The sequence below is a fragment of the Leopardus geoffroyi genome, chromosome C1, assembly GCF_018350155.1.
Source record: "Leopardus geoffroyi isolate Oge1 chromosome C1, O.geoffroyi_Oge1_pat1.0, whole genome shotgun sequence".
NCBI lineage: Eukaryota > Metazoa > Chordata > Mammalia > Carnivora > Felidae > Leopardus > Leopardus geoffroyi.
In genome coordinates this window covers 217,696,877-217,717,037 of record NC_059328.1, presented here as the reverse complement: position 1 = coordinate 217,717,037, position 20,161 = coordinate 217,696,877, and the positions used below count along the sequence as shown (strand labels likewise).

The 20,161-nt window shown below is 47.5% G+C and overlaps 1 protein-coding gene across 1 annotated transcript in view; it reads left to right on the top strand.

Annotated features, from left to right (window-relative positions):
- Positions 1 to 19,869, top strand: part of IQCA1 (IQ motif containing with AAA domain 1) — a 159,131-nt gene extending 139,262 nt beyond the window's left edge. Inside the window, exons 17-19 of the mRNA XM_045481838.1 lie at positions 7,137 to 7,314; positions 13,617 to 13,855; positions 19,271 to 19,869. Coding sequence (XP_045337794.1) covers positions 7,137 to 7,314; positions 13,617 to 13,855; positions 19,271 to 19,393 — 540 coding nt within the window. The 3' untranslated portion in view covers positions 19,394 to 19,869. The remainder of the gene's footprint in view (positions 1 to 7,136; positions 7,315 to 13,616; positions 13,856 to 19,270) is intronic.
- The last annotated feature ends 292 nt before the right edge of the window (positions 19,870 to 20,161 follow it).

Sequence of the window (20,161 nt, the reverse complement as noted above, 5' to 3'; positions counted from 1 at the left end):
CTGGGGCCAAGGCTGGTCCAGCTGTGCTCTCTCGGCCTGGGCCGAGCCCCCTTCCCCTCTCCTCCTCCTGGGAGCAGAGCCATCATCTCCACCGTCTGCGGCCCAACACAGCCAGTCGGGTGTCTGTGGATGCGACGAAGGCGTTAAGAATGAGGCAAGACAGGCTGTGGCTGCATTTTCTGCACCATTAGCCTTCGTTACTTCGTCTAGCAGCCTTCCCGACGTCGCAAGAGGCCTCCATGAGGGAATCTCTTGCTTTGTTGGAGCTGGCGGCCGTGTGGCTTTGTGGAGCTGACTGCAGAAAAGCAAATGGAAATTGCTGTGCGGATGCTAAGCACTGATTTGAAATTGCCCACAATAACACAGTTGTGTGGGGGCTGGCGGGACCGGCCGTAGAGGCGGTGGCTGCGGAGGTTGCCAGGTGACCGTGGGGATGTTGGCTGGCGTGATGGATGAGCGCCAGGGTCTCGTGCATAATGGACAGGCCTCTGAACTGGAACAGGGGTGGCCCGAGTGCAAGGGAGTGCTGATTGAACGGACTTGCCTTTCATTTTCATCCGCTCCTAATGGGACGACACCTCACCATCAGCGAGGATGTCACTCTGGATGCGGCCCAGGAACAACATTTGTTATCCAAACAGGCTAATTAAGTTCAGGTGTCCCTGCCATTTCAGGACACGCAGGTAGCAATATCATCTGCCTCAGAACAGGCGGACGGCACTGCCATCACCATGGCAACTAGGCTGCTGGGGATGGGCTCAGACCACACAAGCACGCCTCTTCCCCACAGAGTGGCAGTCTCCAGCTTCACTGGGGCCCTGGGATCAGTCTTCCTTCCACCAGCCTTTGGGCAGCTCCCACATGCACCACCTACATCCCAGTCACCCCCTGCCACCCACTTTATTCTCCATCAAGCTTCTCAAAAGACCGGTCTATTCTCACCATCCCCACTTACTCCTCAACCCGCCTTCGTCTGTTTGCTGCCTTCCAATTCCGCAGAAACTGCTCTCAAAAAGTTCTTCTTTGACATCCATTTTGCCAACACACACTTTGGTCCCCTTGCTCTCCCTTTATGCCATGTTCAAGATGGCTACATTCCACCATTTTGTAAAACTCTCTCTTCCCTTGGCTTCCATAGCCCTGGCCTCCTCATACTCCACCAACACCTTTTCTGTATCTCCTCCTCCTGTGCCTTCTGTGTCTCCTTGAGTTTCTACCCCAGGCCCATGGCCCATTTCTCTCTACTGGCCCTCCTTGGGCACCGTCTCATGGCTTGAAAAACCACACCCAAGCCAATGACTGTCTCCCAGCCCATGGTCTCCCCAGTGCCCAGATGCAAACACCCATGGGAAACCTCCACAGGGCTGCAAAGCCTGTCCAAACTCTCCTCCCCCCTTCCCGTTCCCAAACTGCTGCTCCTGTATTTTCAAAAAGTTGGTTTTATTTAATATAACCACTCTTCATAAGAGGGCTTTGGATTCATTCTGGTAAAATGAACCCCGTATATCACCAAACTCTCCAAGCCTCATCTAAGCACTTTGGATTATTTCCTGGCACGGGTGTAGATATTCCTATGAGGTCTCTCCTTCCAGAATCTCAGCAGAGAGCTTTCTTCAGTGGCATGGGGCCCAGAAGGCAGTTTCTCAGGGCTGAGCAGAGGAAGACTTATCATCTAATATAATGGAAACTGATGGGAGCTTTTTACACAGTCATTTTGAGCTCTATTGGCAAATTGCTAGGCTCCTCCAAACTGTAAAGGCCCCAGTTTTTCTGTCTTTTCCCTTTAAAAACCTTGCTCCTCAACAGAGTGGACATGGCATTGTCTCCCACCAGCACTTGGATTTCAGAAGAAAACACAAATCATCCCTTAACAAGCACTTTGTCAGACAGACGCATTATGCCATGCAATCTTCACAGCATCCCAGTAAGTTAGGCTCTCTGATTTCCCCCATTTCTCAGACGTAGGGACTACAGCTCAGAGAAACTGAGCACCCTGCTCAAGGACACACGACTGTCAAGAGCAGAGCCAAAACTGCAATCAAATATGTCGAACCAAAATCTGTGCACTTAACCATTTACTATATTATCTGCCTGTTATTATGGAGTTTCTTCCTTGGGCTTTTGTGGGGGGCGGGGGGGGTTGGGGGGTTGGTGCACAGCCTGGTTCAGTGTCAGATGAGATCGGGCGTGCTCAGGATGGCATGGCCGTAGACCCGCCTGGTTCAGTATCAGATGAGATCGGGCGTGCTCAGGATGGCATGGCCGTAGACCCGCCTGGTTCAGTATCAAAGTAAAGGCCCAACAAACACCCCTCCCTGTCCCAGGCCAGCCCGGAGGCTGGGTCTGAGAGATGACAGGTTTCTGCAAAGACCTGGGGTGGGGTTTAAGGAGCAGCCCCTTTATGAGCGGGTCTTCATCCTCATGGTCAGAGCGCCATTTCTACGATTCCAGGAAGTCTCATTCCATCATGCCTGTCTTGTGCTTTCCCCTCTTTTAAGCTCCTCTGTTCTCCTGGGTGGAATCACACAGGGCCGTTGCTTCCTCCTGGTCGAGGCTCTGGATTCCTGTGGGCGCAGGAGGAAATGACAGGAAGATGCCTGGTGGTCTGGCCTCAGGCCCAGCCTACGGGATTCATTTTGCCATAAAAATTCCATCTCCTCTTCTGCTGTGAATTACTTTACAAAAAGTCCCCTCTAAACTGAAACCAAGAACATAGAAAAAGGATTACACGCCATGACCGAGTGGGATTTACCCTGGGTTTAACATCCAAAAATCAGTTTGTGTAATATGCCGCATCATCGGAAGAAAAGACAAAAATCACATCATCCCAATACGTTCAGAAGAAGCTTTTGACAAAACCCAGCACCCCTTCGTGATAAAAGACTCAGCGACATAGAAAGTGAAGGGAACTTCCTCACATGATAAAGGGCACATACTAACCTCCACAGGTCATGTCGTACTTTTGGCTTTTCGCTTAATGTCACCTCTTCTCTCCAGCATTTTACTGGAGGTTCTCGCCAGGGCAGTTGGTGGGGGGGGGGGGGGGGGGGGAGGAATGAAATAAAAGGCATTCATATTGGAAAAGAAGAAATAAACCTATCTCTATGTGCTGATGGCATGCTCTTATATAGAGAAAATTCTAAGGAATCCACAAAGAAAGCATTAGGGCTAATAAACATGTCCAACAAGCTTGCAAGATACAAGATCAACGTACAAAAAGCAACTTACTTCCATACACGTGCAACGAAATTAAGAAACAACCATTTATAATAGCATCCAAAACAATGTTTGGGAATACATTTAGCAAAGGAAGTACAAGATTTCTACTCTGAAAACTCCAAAAGCATTGTTGAAAAAAGTTAAAGGAGACCTAGATAAAAGGAAAGATACATCAGCCTCAGGGGCCGAAAAACTTAATATTGTTGAGATGGCAAGATTTCCCAAACTACCTGCAGATTCAACACAATTCCCATCCAGATGCCATCGGGCTTATCGGCAGAAATTGACAAGCTAACCCTAAAATCCAGAAGGAAATTCGAGGGACCTTAAATAGCCAAAACAATCTTGAAAAAGAACAGAGTTGGAGTACTCAACACTTCCCAGTTTCAATTTGACAAAGGTACCAAAACAATTCAATGAAGAAAGTATAATATTTTCAAAACATGGCACTGGGACAATTGGATAACCACCTGCAAAAGAATAAAGCTGGACCTCCTACCTTACACAGGATTCAAAAATCAACCCATAATGCATCAAAGACCTACAGGTAAAAACTAAAGCTCCAAAACCCTTAGAAGAAAATAGAAGCACAAATCTGTGTGACCTTAAATAAAGCAATGATATCTTAGCTATGACACCGAAAGCACAAACAACAAAAGGAAAAATAAGCTGCCCCTCATCGAAACTAAAAACCTTTTTGCTGTAAAGGACGTCATCAGGAAAGACGACCCACAGAATGGAAGAAAGTACTTGCAAATCATGAATCTATCTGATAAGGGACTTGTACCCGCAACATATAAAGAACTCTTACAACTCGATAATAAAAAGACAAATAATCCAATGTAAAAAGTGGGCAAAGGATCCGAGTAGGCATTTTTCCAAAGAAGATAAACACACGAAGAGATGCTGAACATCATCAGCCATCAGAAAAATACAAATCAAAACCACAATGAGATACCCTTTCACATCCATTAGGATAGGATACATAATTTAAAAAAAAAAAAAAAAAGGAGAAAGAGGGGCATCTGGGTGGCTCAGTCGGTTAAGCGTCCGACTCTCAGTTTCGGCTCAGGTCATGATCTCGTGATTTCATGAGTTCAGGCCCCGCATGGGGCTCTGCACTGACGGTGCGGAGTCTGCTTGAGATTCTCTCTCTCCCTCTCTCTCTGCCCCTCCCCCGCTGGCACTGTCTCTGCGTCTCTCAAAATAAATAAATAAAACTTAAAAACTATTTTTTAAAAAAATTAAAAAAGGAAAAAGAAAGCGAAAAGAAAAATACATAACAACAAGTGCTCACAAGGGCATATAGGGAATTGGAAACATTATACTCTGCTTCTGGGACTATAAAATGGCACAGCCACTTTGGAAAATAGTCTGACATTTCTTCAAAACGTTACACATAGAGTAACTATATGATCTGGCAACTCAATTCCTGTGTGTGCCCAAGAGAAATGTTCACAGTGGCACTGTTCACAGTAGTCGAAAAGTGGAAACAACCCAAATACCCATCAACTGATGAATGGATAAATAAAATCTGGCCTTTCCGGACAATGGCTATCGTTCAGTAATCAAAATGAAGTATTAACGCATGCCACAACATGGGGGAACCCCCAAAATATGCAGAATGAAAGAAGCCACGGACACATACACACACACACACACACACACACCCCACATATTGTATGAGTCTACTTATGTAGAATATCCAGAATATACAAATCTGTAGAGACAGAAAGTAGATATCCTCTTGCCCAATCCTGGGTACAGCCTTTTGGGCCTGATGAAAATGTCCTAAAATTGACGGTGACAATATTTGCGCAACTCTATGAATGTACTAAAAACCACTAAATTATACAGTTTAAATAGATAAATTGTAGAGTATGTGAATTGTACCTTAATAAAGCTGATGTGGATATATCATAATAATGATCTAAACCTAATAATACAATATAATAATAATAAACATATATTTTAGGTCTCCTTTGCAGCCCTCAAGTGGGATAGGCCCTTTCCCCAGGAAGGAGACTTGGGGGACACCCGAGCCCCCAGCACGTCCCCTCTGGGAGGAAGGGGACCCCAGCAGAGCAGAGGGAGGAGTGCCAGTCTGGAAGTCGGGGTCCTGCTCATCAACTCTGGGACTGAGGAGGTCACACAGCCTCTCTGGGCCCAGGGTCTCGAGGACTGTCCCCTCCTGGAGAGGTAGGGAGAACCATATGGAGAAGTCCATGCTGAGCAGAGAGAAGTACCTAGAACACAGTAAGCTCTCACGAGCTGCTCCTTCCTGGGATTACTCAGCTGGAAGACACGTAACCAGCCTGGATGCAGAAGTTCTGAGTCCAGGGTCAATGTTGGAGAAGACCAGCTCCCTGCCTTGTCCTTGGACACCAACGGAGGCCTCAAGTCTCAAGCCTGGTTGGGACCAGAGCTCCCCAAGTTCATGCAACTTCCTACCAGTCTTTCCTCCTAATGGCCCCGTGGCCTCTAGGCTCCTGCCTTTTCCCACCGTCTCCCTCCTGCACCTTGTCAGTCCAGACATGGAACCTGGCCTTCTCACTACCAAAAGCAACCACCGCTGTGGGCACTGCATGGCCAACAGCCCCACGACGCACAGAGGACACCCGTGGGCTTCAGAAGAACCCTGTGCAGCGCCCCCGGGGAGCCCCTTGCCCTTGCCTGGAAGGACTCCTCTCCCACCCCTCTCCTCTGGGCACCCCTGCCCTCCACGGCACTCGGTCGCACCTGACTCCCCCTCCCCTGTGCACAGCGGATGGTGGGCCCGCCCCTGACTCCCAGCTCTGCCGGGCCCACCAAGAGCCTCCTGGGGAGCAGGGCACCATAGCACATGAGTGTCCCTGTCCCAGAGGCCCCGCAAACCATACCCAACGCTATCAGCCAGCTGTGGCTCCAATACCCTGCCGTTCACTTTCATTCCTGAGAGCAGGATTTATCAGACACCTGCTCTCCCCCAGGTGTTACTGGCCCTCCCTGTCTGCAGGGCTGTCTCTGGGCTGGGCTGCACGGGGACACGCAGGGACGCACAGGCCCGCTCTCTCCTAGGTGCTCCCAGCGAGAGCTGGGGTCTGCTCTGCTCCAGGAAAGCCACGTGGGGGCTTCTTTCGCTCCCACTCAGCTTTCAGGGTCTCATTGGCTCCGGCACCCCTCGCCAAGGGAGAACGAAAGTGGCCGAGACCGTGCCCGGGGCTCCCCCGCGGACGCCGTCTCCATCACCCCAAGCGTCGTCCTCCTCCTCCCTCCTCGTGTGGCTGTGCGGTGGGGGCTGATTGAAAGCTGGTGCGTTGCCATGGCGACGTGGCCAAATCTGACCCCCACAGCTGAAGTCCTCCTCCCTGGGGTCCCTCGCGTCCTGCTCCTCTCCCTCATTACTGCTGGGACTTTACTAAAATGATGCAGGTTCAAACCCTTTCCAAACTGCTTCAGAGAAGTTTCACACTCTTCTGTAACCAGGTGTCTTTCAGACGTGAGATCCAGACCTGCGGTGGCTCGCCGTCCGAGCCGCCGGTGAAGGCGGTCTCGGGTTCACCCTCAGAACCGCTCGGAGGGACGCGCGTCACTGCCGGCAGTCCCGGCACCAGCCAGCTTCCTTCCGTTTGCACATTGGCCCTGCGTCCCATTCTGGGGGTCAAGGGGCTAGAAAGATCGGTCAGGTGCTTCCTTCCTGCCCCCTTTCCAAGTCCCAATGCCAGATGTGGAGGAAAGGAAGGGTCTGGATTCAAACCACCCAGGCCAGGAAAAGCATCACGGCCTGGGCTCAGTACCAACTCGGAGCATCGTGTAATCGGGGCCTTGAGGCCGCTGTGACCCACGCTTGCCACGGTGCTTCCGAGAGTGAGTGTCCTCCCGTCCTGGATTCTGTCTCTGCGCGTGGCCTCATTTCCCCCTCTCTCCCCTTCTCCCAGATGGAACCTAAACGCCTGAAAAAGCAGCTTCCAAAAATCCTGAGACTCCTGAAACCGGATGACAGGATTCTGATCATGGGGACCACACAGCGGCCTTTCGATGCGGAACTTCAATCCTTCTGCAAAGTTTACCAAAAAATTATTTTGGTTCCCAGACCAGACTATGCTTCCAGATTCGGCAAGTACCTCCAGCCCCTTCCCAGGCACCGTGACTGGGGCGGGCGGGGCCAGGGTGGGGGCCTGACCGGAAGGTGGGTGCCCCTGGAGGGGCCCTGGGACGCCCACAGAGCCTGGGCCGTAGATACAAACCACCTGGTCACAAGGGCAAGACGTGCACGTCTCTTCTGTTGTTAACTTCGTCCTTTTCACCCAAGACAAAAGGAAACTGGCCAGGGATGCTTATTTTGGGCCCCGAAGGGGACAGAAGTCCTTGCGGGTGCTAACTTTTCTTTCAACAGGTAGATGAACACCGGTCGTCTTGGACCCACAGGGATGGCGTCTTTCTCAGAGAGCATTATTCTTTCCACAGATTGATTGTTGTTAAGTTTTCCAGGCTCAGAGTATTAGCCCAAGAGCCTGTTGACTTACTTGTAATAACCATTGACGTTAACAAGAGCTTTTTCAGTTTTTTCCTCTTGAATAGACAAATTCAAGATCTATTTGTGTTGAGATATATTTCTAAATGGGAATAACACGAAACGAGTGTCCCCGGAGGCAGTGCAGGGAAACCGTAAAGGGCCACGGGATACGAGTTCTGAGGAGACCCGGTTCTGGGTCCCAGCTCTGCCACCGGATGGCCCGGTGACCTTGACGGCTCAGTTGACCTCCTGAGCCCCCACTGTTTCGTCTGTAAAGAGGACCGTTTAGTCTCCAGGACTGTCGTGACCCTTATCTGAGGGGACGGCAGAACACACAGCACCGTCCCAGCCCCCCGCGAGAGCATGGGTGGTGCCAGGCACGAAGGGAACAAAGATGGTGGCCGTGGTTATGGAGAAGGAGTACAGGACCGGGCAGCAAGTGGCCATGGTGGGGGTGCTGGTGTTTTCTGTTATCTACTGCTGTGTAACAAACCGCCCTAGTGGCTTAAGACAACAGATCATTCCATCCCATGGTTCAGAGGGTTCACGGGCTCAGCCATAAGGTTCTCCTTCAAATATGTCGGGATGTTGCAGTCAGGTGTCAGTTTGGACTTCATCTGAAGACTCAACTGGGCTGGACAGCTACGGCCGTTCACTCCTGTGACTGGGGCCGATGCTGGCTGTTGACCGGGAGCTCAGCGGGGGCTGCCAACCAGATAGGGTATACACCTGGCCTTTCCATGTGGCTTTGCACAGCACAGTGGCTGGGTCCCAAGAGAGAGCATCCTGAGAGCAAACGTTTCCAGAGGTTCTGACAGAAGCTGGAAGGATTCTCGTGACTCAGCCTCAGAAGTCACACATGATCGCTTTCACCAGACTCTGCCGGTCAAGAGGAAGTCCCAGGCCAGCCCAGATTCAAGGGCAGTGGACTATACAAGGGTGTGAATAATGCGGTGTGGCCCATTGAGGGGTCATCTTTACCGCTCATGGTGGTGGCAGTGATGGGCACAGTAGTAGATTTGGTATAGAGGTGGTGGTGGTGATGGAATGGACAAGAATGTGGGCACATGGGCACGTTCGGTGGCGATGGCGATGGTGATGGAATGTGCAGGAAATTGCTCCCAGTGGAGTAGTAGTGGGGACGAGGCAGCGGCTATATGGTAACAGTTAAACGTCAAGAGAAGTAATGAAAAGGACCAGGTCAAACCTGGTTTCCATTCGTCCTTCCCCAGTCACTATAGCATCCCCAAAACACAGGGGCTCTGCAGGCCTTTCCGGTTGGTCTTAAGCTCCCGGCCCGTGTTACCTGCTAAAGGACGACCTTCTAGCCCCCACACAGTATAAACTTCCAGCTTCTCAGCCAGTACAGGAGGACTTTGGTCTCGGTTCTTTCTTCATCATCTTAGTGGCATCTCCATCTTCTAGAGCCACCAGGCCCTCCACGGGGACCTTCGCGTTCAGCTAGCACAAAAGGAAAATAGAGAAGACACTAGAGAGTATCTCGCAGGAGATTTTAGGGACGGGGCCCAGAAGGGCCAGCTGTAGTTTCACTCGTGTTGCATCGGCCAGGATGACTCCCGTGGCCCCAGTGAAGTTCAAGGGCACAGAGATGCGTGGCCCTGCCTGGAAGGACTCACACACAACGGGGTGGGTGCCAGCAGCACGTGAGTCAGCACAGAGCGTCCCATCCTCCTGGCCTTCTCGGAACTTTCCCGCTCTCATTCTGGTTGGTCAGATCTCCTCTCCCAATTCCACAGACTTTTGGATGGTAGGTATATATCTTAAGCCATTTGAATGGAATAAGGTAGGGTGTTATTAATTTTAAGGCACCAGAGCATTATTCTTGACTTCGGATTGAATAGTTTCTACTGTTTGACAAAACCATAGGCCCTTTTTAAAAATGAAGCTGTTGGTGTTATAACAAGGACAGTTGTGGGTTTGTTTTTTTTTTTTGATGGAACGCCAGGCATGTGTTAGGACACAGATCACGTTGCAGTTTCCAATCTGAATCTCCCCGTGGCGGCATCGCAGGGGAGGAAGGAGAAAGCATCCCCTCACCTGTGGGCAGATGATAAACTTGCGTGCAGGACTTTTCTCAGGCCCGGGGCTCTGTCCACTAAACCACGTGCTTCTCACATATTTCTCCCATGGTGGGTGATTTGTTCAGGCTGCCATTCTTGCTGACATCATAAATGCTGTCTGGCATTTCCTCTGGTAACCTTGAAGTTTTCATAGCCCCGGTGGCTGGGGCATCCATCTTAAAGAAAGACTGTTCCTGTCTTTGCAGTGATCAAAAAGTGGTCTCTTCCAGCCCATAAAGCGTGGACTGCAAATCTATAATTTGGGCCTCTGTTTGGCCGTCTCTCTACCAGCAGCAGAGCGTGGAAGGTGTTCGGGAACATTCATGATCCTGCTTCTCAGATCCCTCTAGGCAGGGTTGGGGAGGGCAGGGTGGGTCAGCTTGAGGAAACACAGTCCTTAATGTTTACCAAGTAGAATTCAGTATCTACCTTCTTTCTCCAAATCAAGCTGTTTCCTTCTAAATGTCTGTAAAGAAAATCCACCAGCAAGGTTGATTAATGCCTTGACTAGTCCCCAGAATTCCCTCTGGGCCTCCTCTCCCCACGTTCCTAATGCCTTCCTCTCTGGCCTCTCTTCCCAGGGATCTGTTTCACTAATATCCCAATTCATCACAGGCCCCCACCCCAGACCCAGTGTCTAGTCAGATGGGTCCAGTCCACGTCTTCCCATTTTTCTGGCAGTCTAGTCTTCAGAGGCCAGAAGCTCATCCAAATCATGTTATCCCTTCCTGTGCTTTTGTAAAACCACAAATTAAACAATGAATTTTAAGACACCACATCATCCCAGGCACGCAGGTGGGAGCCAGGGTAGGATCCGTGTGGAACGTCAGAAAAAGAGAAGGGAATTCAGAGACCAGATTCTTTTCAGCCTAAAGAAGGGAGAGAGGATGTTGATGCATCTGAAGAAGCAAGGAGCCTTTCACATCCAGGAGAAGGAAGGCAAATATGGCACTCGGTCTGGGGCGCACCTCAGTGTGGGGAGCGCCTCAGCGGCCCTCAGTGAGCTCCTCCACTGGTCTGCCCCCCCCCCCATCACCACACCCACGGCCAGCCCCGTGTCTGCTGTGTTCTTGTCCTCTCTGCCTGCACCTGCTGGGCCAGACACTCGGCAGCTGTGGCTGCAGTGCTCCCTGTGGGCTTCCCATCTCAGTGAGGCCCTCAGGTTGTGACTTACTCCGCATCTGACTCCCCTCTTAGCCCCACAGCTGGTGGCTCTGTAACAGCAGTGGAAGCCGTTCTTTTAAAGGCAAGTCTAGCCCATCCGATATGAGAAGTCAAACCGATCCTCTTTCCTTCCCGTTCTCTGGCTCCTGTGAAGGCTGTGGCTATGTCCTGCCGTAGCTGCGACTGCTTCCCGAGTCCCCTTACTGTGCCTCCATTAACAGATGGTGAGCATCGGGGGGAAATCAACGATTGGTGAATTTGGGAGTACCTTGACCAAAACGCTACATAAATATCAAGTATCATACGTTTTAAAGAGTCAGTCGTGCGTTCACGTGTACTTAATGGGCCAGAGTAATTGTAGTCGTTTGCTCCGTTTGTGAAGAATCTTTACTTGGAGAGGCCCCTCGTGTTGATAGGCTGTGACCGTCATAGCCTAGCAGGGTGGCAGGGATGAGAGCTGGGTTTGGTTTCTGGGATCCTAGACCCTCTGCGTTTACCGACTGCTTACTGACTGGTCCGCTCCATGCCACGGGTAAGAAGTTTGCCCGGGTGCACAAGTCTGAAGCCGTCTGAGTTTCCAGTCTGGGGTACCTACTGGGTCCTCAGCTTTAGGGGCTCTATCCTGTGACTCCGCATAAAGCATGCCCTCTCCTCAGCTTCCAGAGTCACCGTCCCGACCTGTTCGCACCTTTTTTCGATGTTCTAATAAATCTGGACAGGGGACACACTAGATCCCAAGGGATGATGCCGTCTGGTCATTGTTCTTATTTTTCCGATGGGTCGTATCTTCTGATTTCTAACATTTCCTCAGTTATATCTAGCTAAGGGTAATCCTCACCTGCTATGATGTGTTTTACATAAACATTCTTTGACATGTTCTGTATTTATTTCATGCTATCTTTTATAATTGACGTTTTAATGAGCATTAGGAAACTTTGGTACAAAATGGAATGACAAATAATAATTATAGTTATAATTACAACAACAACAGCAATACAGCTACAGAAAATAAAGTGCCCACCATATATTACAACAGTGCTTTGTCTACATTCTTGTATGTATTTTTCACAGCAGCCCGAGAAGTAAATCGACTCCCATTTTACAGGCGAGCAAAGATGGAGTAGAGCCCAAACAAACCCACCACGGAGGCAGGAGAGTAGATCCAGAGGGTTGGATGTTGCTTTAGGTCAATCTGGTGGTCCGTATGGCCCATGACACCCAACCTGGCACAGTTGGGAGACTCTGCAGACCCCAGGGGGACATGCACCCCTTCCAACAACTCAGCTGACACCAAAGCCAAAGACGACCCCCCTGCCTCGCCACCAAAGAGGACGATGGAGTTGGATTGTTAAAAGGACTCATGACCCAAAGTCCACTCTATGATGTGACTCATAGATACGCTGAAGGTCATTCTATTCCTGGACAGTAATTAGACTTTTTCATTTTATCAAGTGTTTTTGGATCAATGTATTTGGATGAGCGAGTCATTTACCAGATCTGACAGTGCTCAGATTATATAATAATGGTCATTTTTTTTCCATTTTTTAATGTTTATCTTAGAGAGAGAGAGACAGAGCATGAGTAGGGGAGAGGCAGAGAGAGAGGGAGACACAGAATCCCAAGCAGGCCCCAGGGTCTGAGCTGTCCGCACAGAGCCTGACACAGGGCTCAAACCAATGAACCATGAGATTATGACCTGAGCCAAAGTTGGACACTTAACCGACTGAGCCACCTGGGGACCCAATATTGGTCATTTTTTAAAAAAACTATTTCGAATATTCCTCAAAGAAGGTCACAGTGCTCGGGAGGCATTTGACCAGATCTTTCCAGCACTGAGAGTCTTTCTGAGACACATGGTCTTAGCAATGCGTCACCTTCCCTCACTGGGTACAGCTAATGTGGAAAGGATGTAGTACTCTAAGTGTTACAATATTTGAAATGCTGTGTGGGAGTCCAGTCTATATCTAAAGTTGAGTAATTTCATAACTCATTTTCACACCCTCCCTATGTTCTAAGTGAAATCTATTTCCCCAGGTTACACTAACCTGGAGAACAACCGGGCACCCACCGGGGGCATTTCAGTCAACCTCTACCCATTTACAGCTATTGGGGTTGGGGGAGAGAATACAGGTCAAACTGCACCCTGAGGGAACTGAACCCACTGGTGACGAATGGAGATTGGAATCTGCATTCCAATTCCACATATAAAAATAATGTACAAAGCCTTCGTAACTAAAAAAATTTTTAAAAAGGTCAAGCTCCTACTCATTCAGACACTTCGGAAAATGTAATATTCCGATGAGCAGAGATCTCATATATACCCTTATCTGAATTTCCAATTCTGGAAGATCTTGAGCATCTTGGAAGGTACCACACTAAAACTATACTGAATGTGGTTTAATTTTTCCTTGTCTTGCGGATCTAGGACCTCAGGGCCATCAATATGTATGTCTTATGGTTGCAAATCACTCAGAGGGGGAAAAAAAGTATTTAGCTATATGGCTTCCTGCTCATTTGAATTACAAATACAATGAAGTGTTCCTCCTGTGCATCCCTTTCTTGGTGAGATGCCACTTTGTACCAAGAACTAGAAAATCCTGCTTTCTCTGTGGTGACCCTGGTTCTCTGTGTCTTTTCCGCCATCTTGGACGCCACAGTTCTGTGGAAACAGATCATTCAACGCAATGGAGGCATCATTACTAATGCCTTGAATATTAGTTGCCTGGCGAAGGTCACCGATGGCTTCACCCAAGGACACATAGTCCAGGTGGTTAAAGGCGTGCTCACGGACCGCAGAATCCACCGGCAAAATAACAAACCACTCGTGGCGGCGGAGTTCATGGCAGCGCTAACCAAGATGAGCCCGGTGTACCAGGAGGAAGAAGAGAGCTTTAAGGTAAATGGAACGCCCATGTGGCCCTGTCTTAGCCACAAACACCTGTCACTTGACCTCCTCCCTCTGGTTCCTGAGTTTCATGAATGTGTCATACACAATGAAATTTGGAAACTCGAAATGTTTCGATCACACATTCTTTCCGGTCTTGCCCGTGAACATGTGTCTTCCCAATTTTAGGAAAAAATGTGGTCTGTGATCTTATAAGCTAACAGCCGAATTGCAGAATTGAATAGCAACTTCAAAACCACTGGATTTAAACATACACACACACACTCGCACACACGCACACACACTCTCAGGCATACACACACATCCATGCGTACATGTGTCGCGCCCTTTGTATTTCATGTAACGGAACAAGTTGTGCATAGAGAATACTATTCCCTAAATGGCGCATCTCAAGCCCATGCTGGTTTTAGCCCATATTTTACCCCATTCTGTGACGTTCATAGAATTTTTTAGATCTGGAGGAAACTGAGAACCAGCTCTTCCAAATCCCCGCTTTACAGGAGGAAAGGAAGTTGTGGAGAACTCTGTGCCTTATGCAAGCAAGTCAACATTAGAGTCCTGGGTGCCCAGGCCAATGGGCACACCTCACACTCCTAAGCAAAGTGAATATAGTTGTGTCCACTTTCTGGACCGGGAGGCAGTTTCCTTGGCCAACTGGGAAAACAAGAGAGGGAAATTATATCCGTGCGATTATACCCACCGCAACATTGGCCCTGCAATCATCGGAAAAAGAATCCGAATTCTCACGTAAGCCTTATTGTGTCTGGAAGCCTGCTTGAGATTAGGAAAACTTCCCTTGGCAATAAAATAGTTGTCCACCAACTCTGAAAACCATGATTCCCTCCTGCTTTGCCACTAACGTTTCCGTCCAAGGTGGAAAATAGTCACAATACTGATCGCCAAAATAATGATCCAGCGCAGGGATTGGTAAACGTTTCTATGAAGGGCCAGATAGCAAATATTTTAAGCTTTGAGAGCCCTGCAGTGTCTGTCACAAGTATTCAATCCTGTATCACAGTACAAAAGCGTTCACACACAGTATGTAAATAAATGGGCATGGCTGCGTTCTAATAAAACTTTATTGCAAAATCATGCAGCAAGCCAGATTTGGCAGCTATAGTTTGCAAAACTGAAAAGAAATATTTCCAACTCCAAGCTGGAATTCCTGCCAAGGATTTGAACCAAGGCTCTTGTTAACTGTTTTCACCTTGTTAGAATTAATTGCAAATATTTATTCTCTGCACGTGATACGTCGTGTTCTCTTCTGAAATCCCCAATTTCTATTTGCCCTTCTGAAATAATCACCTTCCTCCTTGTTCTGAGGAGCTGGGTTTAGGGTAGCAGAACCTATGCTTTCTCTTAGCTGGCTTTTTAACTGTCCGGAGTGATTTGTAGACGTTTTTCTGTCACAGGTGCCTGAGGTCCAGTAACTGTAAGTGATCACACTTATTCAAGAGAAGGGTACGCCACCATTGTATAACCTGGATGAGAACATATATGCTTTTCACTTCCATTCTTGGCATATCTGATCACTTTATTCATTTTTTTTTTTTGAGGAAACGAAATCATTTTTTACCACCATTACTACTAGCCCCCTCGCCCCTTCAATTTCTGCTTCTTATCAATAGCTCAAGAGCTTGAGACAGTGCCAGGCCCCAACTAGAGGTCCAATGAAATCGTTTAGTGGCAAATTTATTGAACAGATGGATAAATGGGCAGGCGCTGTCACAGTGCTGAATAACGTGATGCTGTGGCTGTAGCTGCTGGTGATCAAGTCAATCATTACTGCCCTGAGAAATTTGACCTAACAGTGCTTCTGACGTGTCAGACTAAGGTCTTGGCGATTCTCCAAACACATCATACCCTACCCCGTGGACATGATGGAAAAAATATTTAAGGATAATAATGGTACTAATCCTAATAACCTTAGGGGTACCTGGGTGGCTCAGTCGGTTAAGCATCTGGCTCTTGATTTCGGTTCAGGTCATGATCTCATGGTTTGTGGGTTCAAGTCCTGCATTGGGCTCTGTGCTGACAGTGCAGAGCCTGCTTGGGAGTCTCTCTCTTTCCCTCTCGCTCTGCCCCTCCCCTACTCGTGCTATCTCTGTCTCTCTCGAAATAAACAAACTTTAAAACCATATTAGTAATAATCCTAACAATGTTAGCTAATACTTGTGACTACTTATGTACCAGGCACTCTGTTAACTCATTTAGACCTCATAATCCCTCCAGTTTTCAAATGAGGAAATTGAGTCATAGAGAGTCATAGAATCACAGAGTCATTCTGTGGTAGCAGAATAGTGCCCCTGGCAATGACGTCTACATCTGAGTCCCTAGAACCTGTCAGTAGGTTACACGGCAAAGGGGAGCTAAGGTTGCAGGTGGAGTAAAGTTGTTAATCTGCTGAACCTAAACCAGATTATCCTGACTTCTACTGGTGAGACCAGTGTAATCATACAAAGTGGAAGAAGCAATCAGAAGAGAGAACAAGAAAGTCAGCAGCCTGGGAAGGATCCGTTGGAACTCCAAGTAGCCCCGCGGTGCCAGCTTGAAGATGAAGGAGGGGCCACGAGCCAAGACAGCAGGTGGTCTTGGGAAAGGGAATAGATTCCCCCTGGTGTTCCAGAAAGGAATGCAGCCTGCAGACACCTAGATTTTAGCCCAGTGAGACCCATTTTGGACTTCTGACCTTTAAGACTGAAAGATAATAAATGCTTTGTTTTACATCACTAAGTTTGTGGTAATTTGCTACAGCAGAAAAAAAAAAAAAGTCAAAATGATTTGCTTCTAGTCACATAGCTAAAAAGGAGCAGAGCTGAAATTCAAACCGTAGGCCAAAGACAAAGACCATATTCTTTTTTATAAAGTTTATTTATTTATTCTGAGAGAGAGAGAGAGCACACAAGCAAGGGTGGGGGAAGAGAGAGAGGGAGAGAGAGATCAAGCTGGGGAAGGGCAGAGAGAGAGGGAGAGAGAGAGAATCCCAAGCAGGTTCCACGCTGTCAGCACAGAGCCCGACACCGGGCTTCATCTCATGAACCCTGACCCCAAATCAAGAGTCAGATTCTTAACCGACTGAACCACCCAGACGCCCCAATACTGTATGTAAATAAATTAGTAGGAGTTCATCGCCTGGAATACGTGGCCACCTCACCTTACATGGAAAACAGAGCCAAAGCTAAAAGAAAGATGAGAAAAATCCCCAAGTGCCAGACAGAAACAAAGATAAATCTCAAACACACAGACAAGGCAAGCAGCATAGAGAAAAATCAGGGCTCGGAAACGAAAAGAGACTATATCTGCTGCTCCTTCCTCCGACGTCTGGCGACGTCACCGAGGAGCGTCATTATAAGACGTGCTTCCGGATTTTGGCTTCACAGAATTGTGTAGAAGCACTGTGAGAGAGGGAGAAATAAGGGAGATACAATGAATACAACCAAAACAGAGCCTCCTACTCAAAATGAACCTGAAAATAAAAATTCCAAAACGTTTGAGGAAATCTAGTGCAACTTGACAAAGAGTTTAAATTAATACAATTCAGGTGTTCAAAATAATAAATGAAGGCCTCATTTCCATTAGAGATGTACACAAAGTTTTGAAACAGAGACAGGCAGAAATGGAATAAGAGATAAGAATGGGGGAAAAATCACAAAAAGAAAGCTTAGATATAAAAAATATGGGGCTGCCTGTCTGGCTCAGTCAGTGGAGCGTGTGAGTCTTGATCTTGGGGTTGTGGGTTCAAGCCCCAAATTGGGTGTAGAGATTACTTAAAAATAAAAGTCTTTGAAAAAAATTAAAAATATATAACTTCAATGGCCAAAAAAAAGTAAGAGAGGTATGAACTCTAGACTAGACATGGTCAAAGAGCACATTCATGGATTGGAGGATGCTCCCTCTGGAAGCAGCACAGAAAAACATAAAGATAAAAATCTATAAACTGCAATAAGAACCTTGAAGATATTGACACCCAAGCTAACAGAAGTTCTAGAGGAAGAGAATAAAAGAAATATCAGAGGAATAGTGATTTAAAGAAATACTTGCTGAAAATTTTCTGGAATTAAAGACATGAATTCTTAGGTTAAAAACAAACTCCAAGTGACTGCAGGACAAATAAAAATGAATCCACACTCACATACATTACTGTGAACCTAAGAACAAGACAATAAGCCAGTCTTCAAAAATGCCGGGTTGCCTATAAAAAGCCAACAATGGAGAGGCCAGGCATCTCTTTAACAGCAATCCCTACCAGAAGACAGTACGATCATTTCTGCAAAGTGCTGAGGAACAGTAACTGTAGGCCCAACATTTATCCCCAACTAAACTAGCACCCAGGAGACAGGAAGGAATAAAGACACATTAAGACTTACAAAGACTGAGCTATCTTCCCCCTCACAGCCACTCCAGGGAACAATTTAGAAATATTCAGTAAAATTGAAGATGCTCGTGCCCTACCATCCCAGGAAGCCTACTTCTCTGGATATTCTCCAGAGTTTTCTCATAAGTTTACAAGGAGATATGTAAAAATTGTGCATGTCAACATCATTCCTCACAAAAAGTTGGAAACCACTTACGTGTCCATTAATAGGAGAATTAAGAAACCACTTGTAGGATAGTCACTCAGTGAAATACTATTACTATTATAAAGTTTATGAACTAAAATGTTTCTTAGCTTTCAAATGAAAAGTGAAGGTTGAGAAAATGCATTCTCAGGACGAGTTGTAACCACAAGGCGCTTTGTTGGCATGTTGGCTCCAGTATTTCTGCCATGTTTTCAACAGTCCCCCTTGGCGCGTCTACGTGGCCTCCCCGTGGCCCCCACATAGCCAGCAGTCTAGCTTCTGGTGGCCATGTGTGAACCATGGAGGGCCATTCACATGACCAAGAAATCCCATGCCCTCAGGATAGGGTAAGACTCCCCAGAAAGATAGGAGACTAATTGGGAAGGGCTGCTAGTCAGATTTGGTCTGTGATTCTCTGAAACCGTTAACTCCTTGAGGTGGAAGTTAAAAGACAGGTTGGAAAACCCACTGAGAAAGAATTTGTATTAAATATACATTAAATGCCCAAAGTTTAACAGCTGCTTGCCCCTTCCTTCTTAGCAAGTTTTTCTCTGTTTTTAGGAATATTCCCCTGGGAGGCATCTGGGGGGGGGGAGTGGGGGAGTCAGTCATTTGAGCACCCAACTCTTGGGTTCGGCTCAGGTCCTGATCTCACAGTTTGTGAGTTCAAGCCCCGCGTGGGGCTTTGCTCTGACAGCTCAGAGCCCGCTTGGGATTCTCTCACTCCCTCTCTCTCTGCCCCTCCCTCATTCACACACTCTCTCAAAATGAATAAACTTTAAAAAAAAGAATATTTCGGTGCATGAGTGTCATTTTGATATTTTCCTATAAATCTGTTTTATTTCAGGACTGGTATGCCAAAACCCCTATGGGTAAAAAGCGAGCCTTGGCACTAACAGGAGGGATCACTGAAAAGGGGAAAGGAGAAAAGAAGCAAAAGAAAGGAAAAAAGGAGAAGACGAAAAAGTAATGCCTTTCTGAGGAACCATCCTCGAGTGTCTCAGGGATGGAGGTGGTCCTGGCTTGCCAGGGAAAAGGTTCACCATCGCCTGTCTGAAGAAGACCCAGGCCAACGCCGCAAGTTCGTCCGCCCCTGCATTCACTCTGATCTTTGCAGGCTGTACACCAAGTTCAACGTCCATAGCAATTGTTTCTAGAGCTTGTAACTGTCTCTTAATCTACGTAAAGCTTCTGTATAACCGAAATCCACTCATTACACACTCCACAATCTTTCCAGCTCATCAATACCAGTCACCAAAACTAAAACGTGATATTTAGAAAATCCAATGATTTGACAAACTGGTAGGTACCTTGAGTCTGTCACCAGCACTCCAGCTTTTTATTAATCCGTATATACCGTATATTATCTTGCACATATTTTGATATATTAAGTCTTTGCTCTATTAATGTATTTTAAATAATTGAATAAAAACCATTTTCTTTGAACTGACTCAGTAATTTGGTGGCTGAAGCTAAAAAAGACAAAAAAACGATGTTTAAAATTCACAAGTTTCATCTTCTGACTTTGAAGGTGGGGAAACTAGGGCCCAGGGTCACACAGCAGACATCTGGGACAATGGGACCAAAGTTCTCCTCACTCCCAGCCTGCTGCTCTTGGGAAGCACAGGAATCTGGGCAGGCCAATGGCGGCAGAAAAGCATTGTGGGAACATTGGGTCAATGTGGAGAAGAGGAAGCCTGAATGAAGAAGGAAGAAATGCTAAACGGGAACAAGACTA